Here is a 23,424-nt window from a genome sequence, read left to right as displayed (position 1 = left end):
GTTGACCTAAACAGCCTCCATCAAATATCTGGATAGAGGGGTAGAGTGGGGGAAGGGGAGAATGTGGGAGAATGCTGGAGAAATGGAAGCAAGGAGGACAGGAAAAAGACAGAGGAATGGTCCCGGAAGTGGGAGTGGCGGGGGACAGTGGGTCTTTCCAGCTGTCAGTCCAGTTTTACAACATGGACAGGGTGGGAGGCGTCTGCTGGCACATTCCCCCAGTCTGGCTTCTGCAGAGCTGGCAATGCCCAAACCCAGCCAGGACCCTCCAGAGCCACTAAGCGGAGACTTGGCTTCCTAGAACACCAGTCCCATTTCTTAAGAACAGAGATGAGAACTGTGCTAAACTTTACACATGGTCTTATTTAATCTCCAGGACAAGTCCTGGACTCGCCCAGGTGACTGCCGAGCTCCCATTCCTGGAGATCGCTGCCAGGACCCCTCCTCTGCGGCTGAGCGTTTTGGGCCCCCACCCAAGTGGGCGTGTGGGTGACTCCCAGACTCTACGCCCGAGCTGGGATCTGAGGCCGGCTCTGCCCAGCACCGAAAGGCAGCCGGAAGCTCTGGTCTGGAGGCTGCCCGGCCAGGCGCACAGCGGCTCCCACGTCCCCAAACCCGCGCAACTGCGGAGGGCGCCCTGGTCAAATAACACTCGAGCGGCATGTTTTCTCTTTTCTGTAAAAACCGAAACCCAAGCTCAAAGACTCGCGGAACAAAAACATCTTTTCCTGCCGCCAGGTCCGATTCCGCGGGTCTGGTCGCGCGCGTGCAACCACCAACCCGGCTCCCAGGGGCAGTGCAGTTCTTTGCTGGGATCCCGCGCGCGGTTAGTCCGTGTGCGGTGTGCGGTTCCAGGACGGTCTGACGACGCGATGCGCAACGGGAGGGAGGTGCCTTCGGCTGCGCCAGGGCCTGGATAGAGAATTGGGCACCCAATTTTTGCTTTTCTCCCCCTTCCTGCTTCAGCCCAGAGGAAATCCTGAAGTGGCCAGTGGGGATTGGGTGCCTCTCAGATTCTAGTAGGCACAGAGCATGCTCCGTGGCACGTAGGGCTATAAGGACACCTGTACACCGGACCTGGTTGGAGTTCCCTCCGGGCTGGTAAGGGCGTGGACAGATGAGCTTGTGGTCCGAGGCCAGCCCAGTGCCTAGTAGGCAAGGAATTTAGGGTACAACCCAAGAGCCCCAGTTATATTGCCCACCTGCCTCGTGGCCCCCACCTGAACAGGTGGCACCAGAGTTCCCAACGCCAGAAAGAACCCTGAACCACTACCATTTTCTCAAGCATGCCTGAATATTGAGAAGAAATTCCAAAACAGGATCATAAAGTGATTCATATTAAACATTTATATTGGAGAAATTGAGACAAAAACACACACGTACACACACAATGTAATAACAGTGTTGTTCGCTAGATAAATTAATGAATTAATAAAAACATAATTGATCTGCGAATGGGGCCTCCTTTAAATTTGTGTGAACATATTTCATTTCTGTTACTGTATTTCAGTAGCTCTATATGTAACTTCATCTAGATAAACTTCGAAAGTCTAAATTTGAGTCTTGAGCTCACATGGAGCCACCCTTTGGCCCCCTCCTCAAGAGAGGAAAGGCTTGGGGCCAGGGTTATCCAACAGACCCTAACTCAATACCCAGATAATAAACATTGTCCTCATTACCAAACAGTGATTGTGAGTCAGAGTGTGTGCCAGGAACTTGACGTATTTTGTTGCATTTCATTGAGACAAGAGCCCAATGAAGTGTCACGATAGCCTCATTACAGGAGGAAGCTCAGGCACTGATACACAGCCCAGATCCCCTGTTATGGAAGGACTTGTCCCAGCTGCTAGGAGGTGAACAGCTGTCAGTTTTGAGCCCCCTGAGGACGTCCTGTGCTGCAGAGAGCAGCCTGCCCAAGGGTGTGCCCCTCCACAGGCTGCCTGCATTCAGCGACTCATGTAGGTGGGGGTAAAGGATGGGCCATTTTGGCCTGTCAGGACAACTCTGCTGCGTCATTCTGACTCCAGAGCTCCCTGTGGAATTGAGGCTGTCAGGCCTACATGGCAGCTCAACTTCTCCCTTTGCCCAATTCAGCTTCCTCCTTGCTCCCTTCCACAGGCACTGAGCCCAAGGGCCCTCAATGAACATCCTGCACACTACACTCTGTCTCTGGAACCAGGGAGCCCAGCCTACAATAGGCCCAGAGAGGGTAAGAGACATCCCTAAAATCCCTCAGTAACCAAGTAACAAGGCAAAATCTGGGCTGGGGAAGAGCTGTTGGGTCTGGCGGGCTTTGTAACAGAAGAGGGAGGGGCAGGAGGTTATTCGGATGTTCCTAAGATCCCAGAAGACCCCTCAGGTCCATAATTCATTGGGGTCCCAAGGGCCAGATCTCCCTGCTCCACTGGCAGGGACACCGGCAACCTAAGTGTCAGCAACTGAACTAGACTAAATCCTTTAATGGATGGCTTTTTGGACTTCCTCCTGGGAGGAGGTGGCATTTGAGATCACCTTTAAAAGTATCAGCAAATATGCAGGCAGAAAGGCCATACAGGCAGCAGAAACAGAACAAGGTGAAAGGAGGGGCAGGGCATGGTCTGCTGGAATGACATTATTGGATAATAGGCAGGCTGGACAGTTCTGGGGGATGGCTCTGAATACCAGTGATCTAATGTGGTGTGCAATGCGGCAGGCAAAGGCTTTCTTCTAGCCTCATTCCACCCGTACACTCTGTCTGTGACAGCCCTCCTCCCCACCCCATATCCATTTCCTCTCAGGCTTTGCCTGTGCTGCTGGCCTGGTCTGGCCATGGCTGATACCGAAAATGACTATTTATAGCACTTGGGGACAGATGGATTGGCAGGGCCAGTTTCCATGACACCAGGGCTCCTCTCTGCCGGGTCCCAACCCACCACCTCTGGGTCTGTGTTCTCTATTGCCTCTAACACTGCTTCCATGTGGTCATTCCTAGAGTAGCATCAGGGCTGCTGCTGGGTGAGAACAGAGCAGGAACCCAGCTAGCAGTGACCATGCTAACTCCAGCTACCAGCACCTATCCGCCTCGCCCCCCCACATTCTAGGCTGAGGAGAGGTCTCAGCCTTCACCACTGTGTGCTGTGGGCGTGGTGTCTTCTCCCACCCCTGGCCCTAGCCACCTAGCCTCTCCCTTTAATTAGCACTCACTGACCACCTGAGGTTATAAATCCCAGAGTGCTGGGAGAGGATAAGAACTACAGAGTCTGGAGGTGAAAGAGGTCAGAAAAAATATCAGGTGGGAAAATTACCCTGAAGATGTCCGCTATCCTAGCCAGATGCTAGCTCCTATTTTGGGTCTTTGAAGGTAAACAGAGTTCTGTCTGCCATTTGTCAGCTGTGAGGATTGGTAAGTTATTTAGCTGAATGGGGCTGTTGTGTGTTTTTTTCTCTCTTATGGTCAACAACTTTGTTGAACATTTCCCTTTTGCTACGCACTGTTCGATGCATTAGATAACCAACAGCAAACAAAACAGATAAAAATTTCCTCCCTTGTGGAACTTACATTTTAGTGTAATAGACAAACAATAAAATAAATAATTATGTGATATGTTTTGTGTATGTATGTTTATGTAGGTGTGTGTATGTTTAAATAAGTATGTGTCTGTATATGTGTATTTGCATATATGTTTTCCTGCCAAAAGGGCCTAGAAGCAAAGATACTCCAGAGCAATGAGTACACCTGGTACTCTGATCTTGGTTTCTAAATGCCATAAAAGTTACCAGGAAATTCTAAGGCTGTGGCACGATAGGAACAAGATGAACCCAGAATAGCTGGTGATGCAGAAAGTAAGAAAGTGCTTGAAAAAGTGGTGGGTGCATGTTACAAGGAAACAGAAGCCTGCTTAAAGGGGCTCCCATCGGCCAAACTTGGAACAATGTAAGCATTAAAATAATGAGGAATTCTAGCCTATTGGAAAAAACAATAATCCACAAGTCTACACAGTCAATAGATGGAGGGATGAAGGAAGGAAGGGAAGGTGGAAGGAAGCAAGAGGGTTCCTGCTTACAGTAGAATTCTGAGTGCCAACTAGTAAATGTAAAGGGAGTACAAGAGTTGGACAGCCACCATTTTGCAACTACCAAAAGATGAATTCAGGCAAGAATCATCATTGGGTGCAAAATCTAGAGTGAGAGTTTGGTGAGGAGCAGGATGTTTGTATAGTCTTAAAGAACTTCCTACAGATTGCTTATTAGATGCAAAGGAAAAAAAAAAAAAACAATACATGGCAAAATCCAACACCACTTTGCTGGGAGATCAAAATTAACATCACCAGTGAGGGGCAAAAGAATAGTGTGTGACTCAAATAAGAGAAAGACACAGCATTGCTATGGAACTTTCCAGCCAGGAAAGCATAACCTGAATCTAATCACAGGGAAACATCAGACAACCCCCTATTAAATAAAAGGGGGTGAGGGAGGGACTATGTTCTTCAAAAATGGCAACGTCATTAAAGGCAAAGAAAGTTGTGGAAATGTTTCAGATGAAAGGAGACTAAAGAGTCAGACAATCCAAATACAGTATATGTGATGGAAGACTCGCCTCTGTACTGGAGGGAATAAATGGCCATAGATGGTAGGTTCAAGTGTTGTATCAACGCTAAATGTACTTACTTGTTGAGAACTAGAATATTCCTGTTTTTAGGAAATGCACACTGGAGTATTTAGGGATAAAGGATTGCATGTATGTAACTAATTCTCAAATGGTTCAGAAAAATTCATGAGAGAAAGAGCATGAACGAAGCAAATGGTGAATTTGGGTAAAGGATATATAGTAATCTTTGTACCGTCCTTATTCTTGGAACTTTTCTGTGATCTGAGTTTATTTCCAAATAAAATATTTTTTAAAAAGGAAAATATGGTATAATAGACGGTGTTCCGTGGAGAAAAATAAAGCAGGGTTGCAAATGTCAAAAGCAAAAGCGATGAGGGAAGACTTCTCCGGGAAAGTGATTTGAGTCAAGACCTAAACCAGGTGAGTGAGCAGTCCAGATAGATGTCTGGGTAAAGGAAATAGTAAATTCCAGGCAGAGGAAATAGCAAATTCAAAGATGGGAACTCCTGGTGCATTCCTTGGCAAGGAGGCCAGTGGAGCTGAGTGAGTGAGGGGAGGAGCAGGAGATGAGGTTAGAGAAATAACAGAGAGCCTGACCGGGCAGCCCCTTGAGGGGCATCGGAGAACCACTCAGAATAGAGGGAAAGTCCTGAGGGCTTTACGCAGAGGATTAGTATGATCTGCCTTTTGTTTTCAACACTCCGCTTGCTGTGTTGAAACAGATGGAAGAGGAGGCAAGAGCAGGGCAGGGAGCAGTAAGTGGGTTGTTGTCATAATCCAGGCGAGAGATGATTATTGGCTGGGACCCAGGGTGGGAGCAGAGGAGCCTGTGAGCAGGACTTGGACTCTGGCTGTATTTTAAAGCATTTGCTGCTGGATAGGAAGTGAAGTACAGGAGGGGTGTCGAGGAAGACTCAAGTGTTTTGGCCTGAATAGCAGCTACAAGCACGGAATTGCCATGAACTGAAACGGGGGGACCTGTGGGAGAAGCAGCTTCGGGAGTATGCTGAGGAATTCAGTTCTGGACATATTTAAGTTTCAGACACCCACTAGATCTCTCAGTGGAGATATGGAGCTGGCAGTTGTATATAGGAGCCTGGTGTCCATGGAGAGGCCCAGGCCAGAGAGCAGATAGTAGATTTTTAAAGACCTGAGAGTGGAGAGGGCACCAGGCTGTAGGAAAACGGGAGGGCCAAGGATTGGGCCTGGAAACACCAGCTGTAAGATGTTGGCTGGGAAACGAGGACGCACCACCAAAGGCGGCTGAGGAGCAGCCAGTGAGACAGGAGGAGACACAGAGAGGGTGGCGCCCTGGAAGCCAAGGGAAGAAAAGTGTTTGGAGGAGGAAGGAGTGAACAGGTGGGTCAAATGCTGCTGAAAGTCACGGGAGTTAAGAACTGAGATCAACCACAAGATTTAGTGGCATGGTCACTGGAGGTCCCGGCGAGAAAGCTGTTGTTAGAGTGTGGGGCAAAATCCTGAATGGAGTGGGTTCAGGAGGGAATAAAAGGAGAGGAATTGGAGGCAGCCAGTACAGACAGCTCTTCTGAGGTGTTTTGCTCTAAAGACATTGACAGAAATGAAGCAGTAGCTGGAGGAGGAACAGAATTAAGAGAGGTTGTTCCTTAACTGGAAAGGAGCACTAGGGCTTCTTTGCAGGGTCATGGGAAGGTTGCTGCATGTAAGGGACTTCATTGTTTCTAGGTCAACGGGATGCTATTGTTGCTCTTATTCTCTCTCTGGCCTGACCCTGCTCTGGGTTAAACCTCCAAAGCCCCTGGATTAAAGTTTAACTTCCTCTCTGTTATGCAGCTCTTCTTGAAATCGCTAGTCTGTCTTCCTGGAGCCCCCCTTTCCCCTTTCTCACCTGGCCTATCCGTGCCATAATTTTCAAGAAGTGCCCTCTAGTTCCACACCAACTGCTCTGGCACGTCCCCCTTTACAAAGCCTGTCTTGCCTTGACTCCCGATGCCCTGTGGTAAGCAGCCATGCTTAATTCTGTGGAAACTTAAACAAACAAACAACAAAAAAAACTTAAGCCCATTCATCTATAGCTGGATTCCCAAGCTGAAGATGAGGGCACCTCTAACTCCACAATCGTTTTGTGAGTAGGAAGCATTTTATCACAGAAGAGATTTCAGGAAGTGGTATCAGTTGAAGGAGGGCATAGGATGATGTGTTCTGAGAGACAGGAGAGCACAAACCAAAGGTAAGTTCCAAGGAAGATCTGACAGGTCTTGTCAACAGTTGCATGACAATATGTATGTGTTGAAAGCCTAAAGTACGTCATATCCTTCGATCTAGCAATTCTACTTCTAGGAATTTATTCTAGAAAAAAAGCAGGCATTTAAGGTACTAAGAGTATGTAAAAGGTTGTTCATCATTGAATTGTCCATAATTGCAAAATATTGGAAACATCCTGTCAACAGTAGGGGGCTGCTAGATATACTATGGCACATTTATACTGTGGAATACCATGTAATCATTAAAATAATGATGCAGAGGTAAATATGTATTGTCAAGAAAGGTGTTTATGATAAACGAATAAAGAAGTTACACACACATATACATGTAGCACTCTTAAAGAGGATATATCTCTAGTAATAATTATGCAAGTTCTCTGTTTTACTTCAGTAATTGTATTATTTGTGTTTTTGGTTTTTTAAAAAAGTAATATGTAGAAAAAAGGCGCAATAAAGTTAGGAAAATAAATGAGATTGCCCAAGCAACAGATTATAGAGAAAAGCTTGGGGAACATTCATTCTGAAGGGGTGAGGAGAGGATGAGAAGCTGGGAAAGAAACAGTGAGGGGAAAGGCAGGAAGATCTCATGGAAGCCAAGGAAAAAGATTGCCCAGAGAGGGCTTTGCTTGTGATACTCACTACTGGCTTGTTACACAAAGCCATTCCCACCCTCTTCCGCCTTGCCTATCTCGCTGGGGATTTCTTTATAGCTAGGAGTAGCCATGTGACCAACTCCAGCCAATGAGATGTGGGAAGATGTCTGCAGGGGCCTTTTGGAAAAGAGTTTTCTTCCCTAGTGAGGGAAGCGTGCAAAGAGAAAACGTCTGTCCTATGTTGCTCCCTGCTCCCTGCCTGCAAATGCAGGTATATGAGGACATGGTTGGAGTTGCCATCATAATAGCCAGCTTGAAATCAGGAGAGAAAGGCCAAGGGAATTAGAAATACTAACCCAGAGGCCTGTCTTCTTTTCTGTGAAATATGAGACACACCCATGTCACATTAGCTGTACTTGGGCCACCTGCCACTATTGAAGTCATTCTTAACTGATACAGAAAATATGGAGTACAAAATTCTTGGTGGTCTTTGAGCTTTTGCAGATCTATGACACTACATACCCTGTTTTCCCGAAAATAAGACCTAGCCGGACAATCAGCTCTAATGCATCTTTTGGAGCAAAAATTAATATAAGACCCGGTATTTTATATTATATTATTCTATATTATATTGTTATTATATTATATAAGACCCAGTCTTATAGTAAAATAAGACCAGGTGCAGGTGACAAAAGGTTTGTGAGGTGGTGAGGAAGTTGTAGGCAGTGAGGCAGGACCACACTTCTGAGAGGTTTGTGAATGGTAAAAAATAGGATGACATGGGTGCATGAAGATTTCTTCTATGCCATTGCTGCTATCTTGGCTCTGGCAGAAGACTGAGGAGGGACATAGATCTTTTATTGAACTTTCAATGTTCAAGCACATAGTAGGTGCTCATCAAATGGTTACCACTATTATTATTCCATGAGGTCACTCTTGGAGATGTTATAATCTAAAGTTATAAACTTTAGATGTTCCAGAGGTTTACTGACTGGTCTACAGATTTCTCCCAGCTGTCTGTCCCTTGGAGTCAATAGAGTGTGATTAATGGCCAGGACACTGGCTTTGGAGTCAGATTAAATCCACCTACTTGCTGTATCCACTTACAGCCCAATCCCTTGGGCTGAATTCCTCTGAGTCTCAGATTTCTCACCTGTAAATGGAGATAAGAATACTTACCTCATAGGGTTGGTATGAGAAATGAGATAATGCATGGAAAGTGCTGGTATACAGTAGGCACTGGAGAGCTCTGTGGTGGGCATTGCAGGTTGCCTTCCCAGCATCACTTCCTCTCCTCTTTCCTAACAGAACTCCACTTTGGTCCAGGCATCTCCTCCTCCATGAGAAAACCCAGGCTCAGAGCACGTAAGTGGCATTTCTGAGGTCTTACAATGTAACAGGTATCAGAGGCAGCCAGTCTTGAACCCAGGTCTTCTGACTCCCAGACCACTGTTCTTTCTAATACCTCCTGTGTTTTGGAGGAATTAGTACATTTATCCAACACAGCAAGATACCTGGCACTCCCAAATTCTAAACTGTAGGCCATTTCCCCCCAAAAGCAGGAAAGAGAAGCCACATGGCTTTTATAACTTAGACTCAATGGTGACATACCATCTCTGTCAGTGTGTGGTCATGCAGACCAACTCTGACAGAATGCGAAAGGGGACCACACAGGCTGTGAATAGTGGGAGGTGAGGATTGCGGAAGACTTTTCTGGAAGCTGGCTACCACAAGCATCTTAACATTTTTATAAAAGTAGTTTTGACTTTGTAAATCTCCTCAGAGGGCTCGGGGACTCCCAGGGGTCCACAGACCATACTTTGAGCTCCACTGCTCTTGATAATATAAGCTTGCATCCATCTGCATGATTTATCCCACTATTAGGCAGATGATTGTCAGATCTACTTCTCTTTTGCAGGTTCATCTCAGTTTGTCAGATCTCACTTTAAAAACAAGTTCTGCAGAGAGACTTTTAAGGTACCCAGCATTTTGCCTCTGTCGATGCCAGTGTGAGGGTACGGGACAAGTAGAGTAGTTGTCTTCCAGCAGAGAATTCATCGACTAAAGTGTCACATGGTCAGTCGTAGTATTTCGAGGCCTTTTGCATCTATGGGTTCATCTTAAATTGACATATATATATATATATAATTGTTAAATATATATATACATATGCATATTTATTATATATATATTAAGTGTGTTTATGTATATATTAAGTGTGTTTATGTATATATTAAGTGTGTTTTTCCACGACCCATCAGCTCCAAGTCAAGTAGTTGTTTCAATCTAGTTGTGGAGGGCGCAGCTCACAGTGGCCCATGTAGGGATCGAACCGGCAACCTTGTTGTTAAGAGCACCGCGCTCTAACCAACCTAGCCAATCAGCTGCTCATTTTGGATATTTTCAATCTGAACCACCTTCTTGGCTAATCCATTCTACAAATTACCTGCACCAAGTAGGAACTTCTTTCATGTGTCCTAAAAGGCCTCAGCTGAGTGTCGCAAGACAAGGTTGATTTTTACATGCTAAGATTTGGCAAATACACTCATCCAAACACTCATGACTTTGAGACACTAATCTTTCTTTCTTTTCAGTAGATTCCTAATATTTTTAGCGTGTGATACAGTTGTGCCACGCCCTCCTGGTCACACCAGCCCCCTCCTCTGGTTGGCCATCCTCTTCCACCATGTTTTTCTCAAGACCTTGGCTAGCAGAGCTTCGGCACATAGCCTGCATTCAGCTACATTGAAGTTTGTACTGAAACAGAGCAATAGTGTTCCATTTTCCAAAGTTTGTCACAATAATACTCAAAAGTCCAGTTTGCACAGTGGACCATTGAGTTATCTCTCCAGCTGCCTTCTTCCCTTCTTACAGCAGTACACCCCTCCCCTGGCCATTTCTTCTCCATTCCATGATGCTCTGGTGGGGCTTCCAATCACATTCCACCCCTTCCAGCCAAAATGGTTAGTCCAAGGAAGGGCAAATATTTAAGCTGGGCCTGCCAGGGTCTAGAACTGTCTTCAGGGAAGCGAAATAGGAAGACTCTTTCACCTAGTCTGGATTTAGAGAATTGGAAGAATGAGGCTGGAGCTGCTTGCAGCCATGTTTCCTATTGCTGCATTCAGTAAGTGAAAATATAGCCAAACAAGACCAGTAACACCAAGACAGAAAGTTTGAGTGTCTGGATTCACTCCTGCCTGAGGCTAGTTCCACCTCCCTCTTCCCCAGTGATATGACTCAAAAATGGTCAGCAGTGTTAGGTTTCTACGACTTATCACTGAAAGGAGCCCTCCTAGAACTGACTCTTTGGCCTTAAATTATACTGTGAGAGATCTGCTTCCTGAAGGAGTGTGTAATAAGAAATAACAGAGGGCTAAGAATTCAGTGAAGACAGAAAGAGGACTGAGAAGACAGAAGGCTGGCCAGAGAAAAGGCAGGTGAACCAAGAAACAACATTTCACAGAAGCAGATAATGGACTAGTTTTAATTGGTGGTGGAGAAACAGACGCTTCCAAGGACTTGGGGAAAGCATAAATTGGCTTTTTTTTTTTTTTTTGGAAGGCAGTATCTGAAGATTTGAGAGTCCTGCTCTCTGAGCCAATAATTATACTCAGTGCAGTATTGTTTGTTCTGATAAAAAGCTGGCAATATTTCAAATATTTGCATCATCAATAATGGGTTGGTTAAGTAAGTAATGGGAACATTTCCCAGGGGAAAAAGTGTACAAGACTATGAAAAGTACTTGTTTATAGATGTATTTTGCTATGCGCAGAGAAGCTCGGAGGACCATACAACGGACAGTTGGCACTGGAGCTCTAGGGGGATGACTGTAATCACAGAGAACTTCCTTTCTAGGTCTGGATGAGCCCAGAATAATTTGAGAGGTTGATTTCTGTTCTATCTGCTGCTGTAAGAAAATGGCAAGATAATCTTTCCCTTCTTTCACTATCAGTATTTGGAGTTCTATGATCTCTGGCCCCAGGGATTTATTCATTTACTTATTGCATACTTTTATTCACTCATTTATTTGACCAATAAAGGAGTGAGTGACGGCGTGCCAACCATGTTAGACACTTACTGGTTTGGGGCACATAATAGCAAAAAGTCATTGTCTCGTGGATTTTATATAACTGTGAAAACAAGTATCAAATGGTGATGAGTGTTATAGAGAAGCAAGGAGGAAGAAGCATAGAATGCTGGGGTGGAAACAGTAAGGTTCCATTATGTATAAAGTTGTTAGAGAAACCGTCATGGAGAAAGCAACATAGGGACCTAAAGGAAGAGAGCAAGAAAGCCATGCAGCCCTGGGGGAAATTGTCTTCCAGGGGGATGGCATACATAAGACCATAAAGCTGAAGCATGCTTGATGAGTCTGAGGTCACAAGGACTGTGTGGCTGGAAGGAACAGTAGGAACAAAGGTAAGGGACAGGGGCAGGGAAGTGTGCCTATGGACTTGAGGCCATCGCACCATTCTGAATGAGAAAAGAAGCCACTAGAGAGTTTTGGACCAATTTTAAAACGGGTAATCTGGCTGTTCTGTTAAGACTAAGGTAGAGGGGCCATGGGTGAAAGCAGAGAGACCAAATAGAATGTGACTACAGTGATCCAGGTGAGGGAAAATGGTGTGGACTCTGGTGGTAGAAGTGGTTGGGTTGCAAATAAATTCTGAAGGTACAGGTACTGGATTTGTTGGATGAGAAGGCGGGCATGAGAGAAAGTAGTGCCTGTGACTCAGGGCCCAGTATTGGGGCTGTCGGGCCTCTGGAAGACAACCCTTCTCCTAGGTCTGAGGCCTAAGCCCACTGGGGGGGGGATTCCATCAAGTCTCCTCCAAGAGGTGGCAGTGCAAACTGGTGCTTTGAGTTGAAGGACAGAGCCAGGGGAAAGAGGGCAGAGGTTTTGGGTTTTCTGTTAGGGGACAGACCCATGCCCCAAGTGCAGCAGACCCCCCCCCCCCAAATGGTGATGGGGGAGATCCGAGCCAGGGGATGTCAGGGGATGCTGGACGACTAGCAGTGCCATGGCCTTGACACATTTGGTTTGGGGAGGGCAAAAAAAAGACAGGTTGTATTTCCATCCACCATAGCAAGAGAAGACTCATAGCCAGATTTCACTTGATTTAGAAAAACTGAGTGCAGTGTCATTTCCTGCACCCATGTCTTCTGGGGCAAATCAAGAGCCATTATATGTTATAATACTTCGCTTTTGCTTTAAAAGACATGTGCATTATTTTTGTAATTAGAACAAATAAAAAAATACATAAAAAATAGTGACATGGTCAACAATAATTAACGAATTCAGAGAGGGTTATGGAGTTAGCTTATTGAGGAAAGAGCAAGGTCAGAGCAGTGTCTTCAAGGAGTGGGATGAAAGTCAGATGGTAAGTGATTAAGAATGGAAAAGGAGAGTATGAGAAATTGAAGCAGTGAATATAAGCCTCCTTTGAGAAGGTTGGCAAAGGAAGGAAAGAATGAACAGTGAGAACAACTGTATGCCACACAATTCTGAATAGAGTTTATTAAATAATATGTACAGCAAATGTAGTAATTCAACACCTCTATTTATCAAATCAATCCACTGCAATAAAGAAAAATAAATGAACAGAAAAACCTGTGTCTGCATAGTACATGCTGTTGGTGTGTAATTTAAATGGCAATACTTTAAATTAATTGGTTATATTTAATGTCAATTATTTTTCTTTCAGAATATAATCTTTTTTGTAGTAACCTATTCTAGCAATAGGACTTAATACTACTTCAGATAAATAGAACTGCCAAAAAACAAAACAAAACAAAACAAAAAACCCAAAAAAGCCTCCAAAAACCAAAAAATTGTAACTGAGATAACGGTTACCTTCTCTCCCAGAAAGAATGATTATTTAAAAATTTAACACTTTACAATGGCTATATTTGTGCTAAAAATCTGCCGGTGCGTTATTTGGAATTCCTTCATTTAAATAAAAATGCAAAAAACTTCATGACTTCCTTATTTTACCCCCCTTCAGTTCAAATTTTTAAAATTATTTTTTTATACAAAGTAGGTACATAGGCTATACAAAGTTAATATACATATTTACAGTCCCACTTAAGCATATGATTTTTTTTGTTTTACTGATCCCAGAGAGACTGCAAAAGAGAAGTAGTTTGTGGCTTGCCTGCACCCAGAAGCATGGCTAACATATCAAAACGGGGTGCAAGGCATGCCGCCAGTTAGTTGCACTTGCTATTAATAAACCTGTATAAACATCTCAGCATAAAAATAGGTATTTTATATTACTAAGTGTCTGAAGACAAAAGAGCCATTGGAAACCTTTGTTCCTTGTTTTGTCATACATAGGAAGCTGAAGTTTGATGCAAATTGTAACATGATTTTATTAAAGATGGGCAAATTGGTGAGGCATACCTGGGTGTCTGGAGATAGACAATTGCATGAGGCTGGCATCATATGCAAATGTGGCTTTACAAATTGGTTTTATTTTCTAGCTGTATTTAAAGAGGCGTTCAAAATTACCTACGTAATCAAGAAGCACCCCTCAGAAAACTATTAGATAAGATCATGTTATTAATGGTTTGCATCTAAGACCAGGGAACAAACACATTAGCCAATACAAGAATTACATTTCAAAATGAGTGAAATGCTGTGGTGCAAATGCACTTGTACTATATTCCCTCAGAGAGAGTGAGTCAAAAAAAAAACACCAAAAAAAATAAACAGTGCCCTTGAACAGGGAGTGGACCTTCCAAAGCAATGAGTCTTACTTAAGGAATTTCTACCCAGCAAGCCCCTGCACCCCACCTGCACCCCATCCCCACCATTAGTTCCCCAACGTTTCCCCTGGGAATAAGGCTCTGCTCTGTCCTAGTTAAAAACAAAAGTTTCTGGGAAGAGATAACACATTCCTTGTATAAGTCATTTACACTTTAGAGTGAAGGAGTCCATGGCAGTTTCTGTCCTGTGAACAGGATTTGAAAACAGAACAGGGAGAGAAGTGAGGGTACTGTGCTGTCTGATGGGGAGTAGGCAGCTGATGGGCTCCTAAGATGAGTGGTGGAGACAGAAGCTGAGGCAGAGACACTGAAGACAAACTTCACCTGCTTATAAAGACCAGACTTTGGGACAACAGTCCTGGGGCAATTCTGAGCTATATGCAGAGAGCCAGGGTCCCTTGTATACACCCTGCCACCTGGAATTACTACTCCTATTTGTGACCTTAGATGTGCATTTGTCGAGAGTTTGAAGACTCTGGAAGTAGTTCCAAGGATTTTCAGTCATAAAGCGCCCTTCCAGCATCCTAGTTGTTCAAATGGGAGCTAATAGAGAGGGAAACACGACAATGCTTTCCAGGATCCCTCCAGGGAAAATTCATCTCTTCCTCTCTCACACCCTTCTTAGCACATATCACAGTCTCTCTTGATTCAGTATTTTTGTGTGAGTCTGTCTCTCCAATCACCTCTGAGTTCCCAGCAGGTAGAGAATGGGTCATTTCTACCTTTCTCTCTCCAAGGGGCTTAACAGTGAGGCCAATAAACCTCCTGGAATTGGATAGAGTTGTGACTGAACCTCCCAGGAGTCACAAAGGCCCCTTGGATCTGGCCCCACAAAGAAGAGACCACCTGTGAGGGACAGAATCCTTGCCTCACACCCAGGGCCACTGCAACTGCACCTTTTGCTCTGAAGAGAAGCCTCATGAAGGTGTCAGGGTTCATACTCTTGGGTGCCATTTTGAGTGGGGAATAAAAACTCCTATGCGGAGTAAAAATGGAGACACGGTGTCTCTTCTAAGGCTTGGAGCAGGCCTTGCTGCTCATCAGCGGCCCTGGCATCCAGTGTACATCAGTATATGTTAAATGAATCACCGAACATCGTCTTTGGTTCTCTCTGACTGCAGGCCAATCAACCCCAAACTGTCCTGGCCAAAAAAAAAAAAAAAAAATCCAGAAAAGAAAGGTTAGCAGTGGTGTTCTGATAAATAAAACTGTGTTGCCCTGACGGTAAACACTTACGAAAGCCAGTGCCATGGGAAAGGAGCACACTGCAGGTGACCTCAAGAGCTACAGGGCTTCTTGACTTCAATCACTGAGACATACAGATCTAACTACCTGCCTGGCTCCCGTGGGCAAACCTTGTGTGTTTTTCTTTCTGAACACCAGGGGCATCAGTGGTAGTGCCGCATGCAGGCTGAATACACAGGGTGCCTAGGTTCTGCGTCAATTTCCCCACAAACCTCAGCAGGTCCAGTGAGGGACTCAGTCCTGGGTAGTTTGGGGGCCTCCACCCGTCTCAGGATGGTCTCTGCAGCCCAGACTGATGTCCAGCAGGTGGGGAGCAGTGGGCGGTGGCATGGCTAGGAGTCTGTGTGGAGCCTTCGGGGAAGAGCTGGGGATCTGCCTGGCACGCTGAGGGCTGCTTCAGGCGAAATGCAGAGACCTCTCTGAGCTGGAGTAGTGGAGGCAGCAGCCTCAGGAGGCATTTCTGGCCTAACTACTCCTGGGCTGTGCTGCAGGTCCGATTACCTAAGATGGGGAGCGGAGGGGAGGGCTGGAGCGGCTCCCAGAAGCAGCTAAGTAAATACAGATTTGCCTCATTCCTTTCTGCACACGGTTCAGGCTTGTCTGATACACAGCAAGCTTAGATAGGCTCCGGTTTAAACACCACACGCTTCTCTGTCCCTTTCTTTTGCTTCTTACTTTATCCACTGCATTAGTTTTCCTACTGACTCAACATTTAAATAAAGAGACCAGTTCATGAATTACGCTTCATCCTCCAATAAAAATCACCTCTGTAGTTTTCAGTCTTCTTATAGATACAAAGGCTTTACATAGTTGCCTGGAAAAGTACCAAACTGCCTTGTCCTTCTTGAAGTACCTAAAAAAAAACAACAACACACATACACACAGTGAGAAGACTCACCCATGTGAGTTCAAAGAGAGCCCTTGGTTACAATCCTGTAGAACAACTATGGTTTCCAATGCACTTTCCCTTGTCTTATGTCATTTAGGCTGCAAAATAATGCTGGGTGGGAAGCAAGGCAGGCACTTTTAATACTCCTGTTTTGTTTTGTTTTGTTTTGTTTTGTTTTGAGAGCTTACGTGATGTTGCTGAGGTCCCACAGCTTAAAAAACAGAGGCAGACTTTGAACCCATGTCTTCTGCCTCCCAGCCCATTGCTCTTTCCAACACCTCTCCTTTCTGGAAGAATGCGTACATTTAGTCAACAAAACAAGATACTGGGGATTTAGAATTTCTAAACTTTAGATTTCTAAAACTCCACTGGATATAACCACACATCAAAAGGAAATTCCTTTATAAGCCTGTCTAAGCCCCAAATTGACTCCCTGTCTTTGTTACCAACCTTATTAGGGTTCCCTTTAAGCCAAGAACATCAAACTACCAGGGAACAAAGTCCTTCCTGGGCTACTCTGCATCCAGAACTGCTGGATCCCTAATCCAGTTCCTTCTCTTAGGATTCCCTGTCTAAAGATGGCAGGTAGGTGTGTGTGTGTGTGTGTGTGTGTGTGTGTGTGTGTGTGTGTGCGCGTGCGTGCATGCACTATGTTGTGTCATCATTACCCTCTCCTTAGCAGATATCACAATTTGATCATTGCATCCTTTTCCCATTTGGCTTGGATATGGTTTCAGAATCCCGCTAAATACATTTCAAGCAGCCACCACCAGTGGGTTGGAGCTATTGCCCAAAGTGAAACTTCTAAGCTAAAAGAACGTGTCAAAGCTAAAGACATCTCTAATGACTAGCTGAACCCCTTGCGGGGGATGGTCACGGAGGTCGCAGAGAACTGAGATGGTGAGGCCTGGCTATGTGCTCAGATAGCTGCTTAGTGCTTTCCTTACGGCCAAGAAGGATGAGCTCTGTTGGGTTACTTGGTCTTAGTCTGAATATTAGGCTCCTTTTTGAAAAGATAGAGGAATTGAGGCATCTGAAATATTTCCTTTAGCTAACTGCTGGGGATGCCCCATTAGAGAATTGGTACCCTTCACCCACCCCAAGTTCTCGTAAAAAATGTAAATGCTTCTGGAAGAGGTTAACAGCTAATGTATACTAGAGCTGCACTCTAACATGAAAGCTACACTTGTCTACTGAGCACTTGAAACACGGCTATTTTGAATTGAGCTATGGTATAACTAAACATACATCGGATTTCCAAGATTTAGTATGAAGAAGAATGTAAAATATCTCACAATTTTTAATACTGATTACATGCTCAAATGATATTTTGAATGCATTGGATTTAATAAAATATGTTAAAATTAATTTCACTAGTTTTGTTTTACTTTTTGTAATATAGCTTCCAGGAAACTTAAATTTCATACATGGTTTGTGTCATGTTTCCTTTGGATTGCAGTGCCAACTTCTCAGATCTGGTTTCCTTCTGAACGGAGCAACTCAAGGTAGTGAGGGCTGCAGGCTTCTGGGGTCCTTGAGAGGATGGGGTACCTTTCTAAAAGGCTGGTGAAGCCAAGACAAATCTATCCGGCTTCCCATTTACGCTAAGGCCTCGCTGTTCTTACTACCCCATTACTTCCCTTTAGCAAAGGTTCTTCCAGAAAGATCAGGAAAGTACTGGTCTTTGGAGGGAAGATAAAGGTAAAGCCATCTGTACAGGGAAAACAGGCAAAGAGTGAGTCAGTGGTGCCCGACATCATATTCATGCCTGAGCAGAAAGAACAGAGGCTTGGGGAGAGATGGGCCTGAGCTGAAATACTGGCCCCAATATTGGCTACCTGGGTACCCTTGACTAGCTACTTAATCTCTTTGGGCCTCAGTTTTTGAATCTGTGAAATGAGGATAATTCTTGTCCCATGGGCTGTTTGTTGAGAAAATGTCAATAAAAAAGCACATCAAGCAAGTGTCTGCTTTGTAGCAGAATCTCAATCTTTCTCTCCCTGGCTTTATTAAGGTGAATCCTTTGTTTTAATTAAGCAGGTTGCTTTGATTAAAGTTATTAGAAACCTGCAGTAAATAAGGTCTTTTAGAATGTCTACACATAAGCTTGAGTTTCATGGTAGAGATCTAGGCTCAGTCAAATTTTCTTGTGTTGTTTCATAAGAGTTTTAAAGAATGAAATTCCCAAATGTAGAACAGATACATGCACAACAGAACTGATGAATTTGAGAACTGCCCTCCCATGCAGTCGACATTGGCATGTTTGGTTTTGAGGTCCCACATGAGTGTCAGCCACCGTCTTGAGAGCAAACATAAACTGGGTGGTCCAGTATTCCTAACGGTGGTCCAGGAATGGAGAAGGCTCTTCTTTCTGTGCAAAGGATACTGCTTTTCGCATGGCTCATCATGCCTAGTTATTCCTTCAATACACAACTAGTAAGAAAAGCAGGATGAGATCGCTTACCAACAAACCATCCATCGTCACATTTTTCCATGACATCAACAATATCTCCATCTCGGAGTTCCAATTCATCATCGTTCTGTGGTATATAGCTATATAATGCTTGGTAGCTAAATCTATAAATGAGAAAAGTAAACATTAAGTAACTCAAACACTGATAGGATTAAATAACAACAATTATAAGCCCATTTCAGTTAAAGCAAGATTTAGTGGTTTCCTACTCATCAGTGGGGACTAAGTATTTTATTGGCTATTTTTCTAATTTCCCTATTTCTAGCATTTGGGGAAATGCTTAGCATTCATTCAACATATGGTAAATAAATGAAGACTGACAGGGATGGGGAACTTCTGACAAGTAAGTCATGATTGGTCCTTTTATTTACATTCATTTGGTTACCATAGCCAAGCATTTTCTTGAGATTCCTCCCAGTATCAAATTTAACCAAGGCCTTTTCTTAACATAGGATAATATATGTAGATTATCAAGGATAATGAGAAGTTACTTAGGTGCAGATGGACATTATATTCTGGTCATATACATTAAAGAGCGTAAGGCAATTGTTATATATAACAATGTATACGAATGAGGTGCCAAAAAAATGCATACAAGTGGACACTTTTGTCAATGTTGCTCAAGCAGTGGTTCGCCGTCATCAGAAGTGTCTGGACACTGATGGTAACCACTTTGAGCACCTCTTGTAATTGCAGACGTCAAATGTGACTGGTATTCATCTTTTGTTATCAGTATATATTGAGTATTACAATTTTGATATAGTTTTTTCCTTTCTTAAAATGTATATACATTTTTTGGCACCCTCTGCATATAGATATGTTCCAACTGCCTCATTGCGTCACTGTTTAGCTTAGCAAAAGTACTTAGTAGGCTGACACACATTTCATCAATTGCTTTTAAATGTGAGTGCCATTCTTCTGAAACTCTTGAAAGCTTTTCTTCTTTTCTCTATCCCAGTAATGTTTGGGGTTAAGCTTTTTATTCACTTGGTAGCTGGCCTAAGGCAATTTGGTGTGTGTTGTTCGGCTTGTTCTAACGTCAGCCAGCCGCAGGAGAAAGCTACTACTTGTGGTGAAATCTGATCATCTGCTTTGGCAACAAGGAAAAGCTTTGTTTTCTCTTATTCCTTTGACAAATACTTAAGAAGCATCTTACTATGCACCAGTTCACAATTCTGTTTACTCACTACTTGAAACACAACAGTAGCAGGCAACACTTTGCAAATGAGCCAATCATCTACCATCTCCCGTAGATCAGTGATTTTCCAGTGTGTGGGCAAGAGAGACTAGATACAAGTAAGTGGAGTCAGTTCCCAGAGACAAGAGGTTCACTCTCTTCTAAAACCAAAGGGACAATTTAATTTTGTATAGTATTTATCCAAAAGTATTGATATTTTGGTAGGTGGATCTGTCTTCCAGAGGAAGGAGGAATTAAGAGATGCAGATGGATTACCAGTGGGAAAATGAACACATTTTGGTGTTCTGTATTTGCTTGCTGTCTCCTACACAACCTAGACTCCTTCGAACACCTTACCCCCTGAATTTCCACTGCAGATGCTTTGCTAGCCTCAGCTCTGGGAAATAACTCCTGATTTCTTCTCCTCTGTTCTCACTTCCAGATAGTGGATACTGGCTGGACAAACTCCAGTAACCTTGTTGCTCAGGAGAATATTCCACTGAGTCCTTCCCCCACATCCTCTGTCAGCTCTGGTACCGACTCCCAACAGAGGGCTCTTCATTCCGCCCCCATTTCCTGAGATGAAGCTTGCTGTGGGCAGCACTTTAATTTTCCTCCCATCCAGTTTTAAGTCTCTGTACCTTCTCCCTCCCTCTTACCCAACCCTGTTCCCTTGGGTGAAGAAGGGTCCCTTCCCCTGGCCATGTTGAACTCCTTTCCCTTATTTCTTTAAGTTATATCTTCTCTCTGACATCTTTTGACTCTGTCAACTCCTTCTCTGGTATAAATATGCTTAATTCTCTGCCCCCTAAAAATACCCCTCTGTCTCTGCTACTCCCTTGATCTATAGCCCCCTTCCATGTCTTCCACTCACCATCAAACTGACTCACCAACCCTTTCTCACATAGCCTCTGCCTCCCCCTCTCTAACACTGCTATCTCCAAGGTCACCAATGATTTTTTTTCAGTTGCCAAATAGAGCACTTGGAGCACATTTCGCATTTTCTACCCCCTTGGCCTCTCTGAAGCAGGAGGCACCGTGAATCAAACACTGCCTGCTCAGTTCTGCACCAGTGAATGCTCCTAGACCCTCTCCTGTGTCTCTTGCTGCTCCTTCCTTCTCAATCTCCTTTGCTGTTGCTGTTACTCCTCTGTTGCCATAAAAGTTGGCTCTCCAAGGATCTACCCTCATTTCCCTTCTCCCTTTACCCTGAATCTCCTTGGGTAATCCCTTATGCTTCTGGGGTCACAGAACACTCCCTCTGTCCTCACTCAGGCTCTCATCAATTATTTGCTGACCAATAGCTTTGTCCCTTATCTCTGAAATCCACCTTCTACTCTGTTGCCAGTTACCTCCCCAAAACAAAATATAATCAATAGGCTTCTCATTTCAAAATCCTCTAGTGGCTGCTGAGTGCCTGCAGAATAAAATCCAAACTTATTGTCATTGCATTATGGATTCTACAATCTGTCCCAATCTGCTTCTTGAGTTTCATCTCTTCTTTCCTCCCAGAACTATATCCTGTGGCCACATGGCATTTTTGAAGGTGTCCAAACAGTCCACCTACCTCAGGCCTTTGCACATGTGGTTTCCTCAGCTGGGAAGACCCCTGTTCTAGCTCTCAAATTCAGTTCCTTTCCATACTCATTCCAAATGCCCTTGGAAGGAGATAGCCAATAATTTTTTTTTTTTAAATGAATGGGTCAACCCTATTCACTCAGCTCCAATCAGAATTAACCATTCCTTCCTCTATATTCCCACAGCATGAGGACTGAAACCAGTCAGCACAGCTGCCCTTGTATGGCAGTTCATTCTTTACCTGTCTCTCCCAGTAGTCCATGATCTCCTTTATTTACCCCCCTATTTTCATGTTGGCTGATGGGAAACTTGGAATCCTCAGAGAAGCTGGGAGTGATTCATTCATTCTCCCACATGGCTGCCCCATAGTCAGTCAATGATCTACTTTCTAAGCCCAACAACAGTCTACTGAAAATGTGAGAATTGAAGTTGGCCAAGTGTACTTACAAATCTTGTGAGGCTTGACTCCTATCTGGGGTGACTCTTCGCTGCTGCGCTTGAGGTTGCTGAGAAATGATTAAAGATGATTTATTGTCAGAAGGGGATACCTTGTGATGGAAGTCAAAGGGATGAGAAACAGTGCTGCAGTAATGAACAGATTTTTCGGCAATGTTTATGATCTCATTGCAAACTGCTTCCTGTGAGGTGGCCCCGAGATATCCAGAAACCCCCATAAAACAGTCAACATGGGGACAAAAAGAAAAAAAAAAAAAGAAAGAGAGGAAGAGATGTAACATTCCAGACGAAGCACAAAAGTCCAGGGAAACAACAGAGTTGAAGATCCAGGTTAAAAAATAGATATTCCAGTAGTGGAGTGCAGGAGGGATCCAGGCGTAAGCATGGAAAAACAGGTAAGATACAGAAGAAGTTGGAATTTAGTAAAAATATTAAAAAAAAGGCAGCAGCATAAAAGCCTGTAATTAGTGAGTAACTGTTACAAACAGAATAATTTCAGGATAGAAATGCAAGTACATATCCCCAATCATGCACTAATACATTAATTTAATCCCACATGTAGGCAGAGTAGAAATATCGTCTCTAAATTTCTCTGCTTTTTTTGAGAGGGAAAGGGGTGGCCTAACATGTCTCTCCCTCTACTACAATAGCTGCATAATTCTTGTAAATAATGGCTCTGTGAGTTAACCAGGTATTACTTCAGTCTAGATTCTAGAAGTCAGTAAGGATTCACTTTAGAAAAGCTACAGTCTTATTCAACAGGCATCTTACCACATAGCTCTTTTCAGATTCTGTGAGATCAGGTCCTGCTCTCAATGAATGATGAGAAGGCTGTGATCACCAAGCAAATTATAAGGGAGACATTTTAGCAGATGTCACATTGGAAAGAATTCAAAATAAAAGCGTGAGCAAATACACGTACCACACCATCACACTCGATGACACCGGATACTCGCGGCCTACGGCCACCGAGTTTCCACGACAACACGGTGGGTGCACAGGAGAAAACGCAATGTACAGTTAGAAGCAAGCATCCAGGCAATGAAATGGGAAGTTGGAAACATGGCTGCAGTAAGGTGAGAATGAATAACACAGGGTCCCCAGATTGGCAGGAAAGAGACACAGAAGGGCTGATTTAAGGAATAATTATGTTCCTCCATAACCATACACATCGGTCCCCTCACTCTCAGCTGGCAAGCATCTATGGATGGGCTGCTGGACCAAAAGCGTTTCAGTTATCTTGTTGACTGGGAGCCTCCTCTGGCAAAGCAAGCTCATAAAACTATCAGGTATGCCATATTTTGGTACTCATAAAAACTGAAAAAGAGAGGAACGAACTTTGAAAAGCTCCTTGGTAATATCTGACGTATCAGGTAAGACCGTTCCCCTGGAAAAATATGCACATGACACACTT

At 44.0% G+C, this 23,424-nt stretch overlaps 1 protein-coding gene across 50 annotated transcripts in view; it reads right to left on the bottom strand.

Annotated features, from left to right (window-relative positions):
• Positions 1-12,917: 12,917 nt before the first annotated feature.
• Positions 12,918-23,424, bottom strand: part of SORBS1 (sorbin and SH3 domain containing 1) — a 221,021-nt gene continuing 210,514 nt past the window's right edge. For 40 of the 50 annotated variants that reach the window (XM_074339313.1, XM_074339339.1, XM_074339325.1 and 37 more), the window contains 4 exons: positions 22,782-22,841; positions 22,002-22,192; positions 18,791-18,903; positions 12,918-16,290 (listed from right to left, as the gene is read on the bottom strand). In XM_074339313.1, coding sequence (XP_074195414.1) covers positions 16,223-16,290; positions 18,791-18,903; positions 22,002-22,192; positions 22,782-22,841 — 432 coding nt within the window. In that variant the 3' untranslated portion in view covers positions 12,918-16,222. The remainder of the gene's footprint in view (positions 16,291-18,790; positions 18,904-22,001; positions 22,193-22,781; positions 22,842-23,424) is intronic. The other 10 variants (XM_074339321.1, XM_074339341.1, XM_074339358.1 and 7 more) reach the window with 5 other exon arrangements.

This window comes from Rhinolophus sinicus, linkage group LG07, assembly GCF_036562045.2.
Source record: "Rhinolophus sinicus isolate RSC01 linkage group LG07, ASM3656204v1, whole genome shotgun sequence".
NCBI classification, from domain to species: Eukaryota; Metazoa; Chordata; class Mammalia; order Chiroptera; family Rhinolophidae; genus Rhinolophus; species Rhinolophus sinicus.
This window is presented reverse-complemented; position numbering and strand designations above follow the sequence as displayed.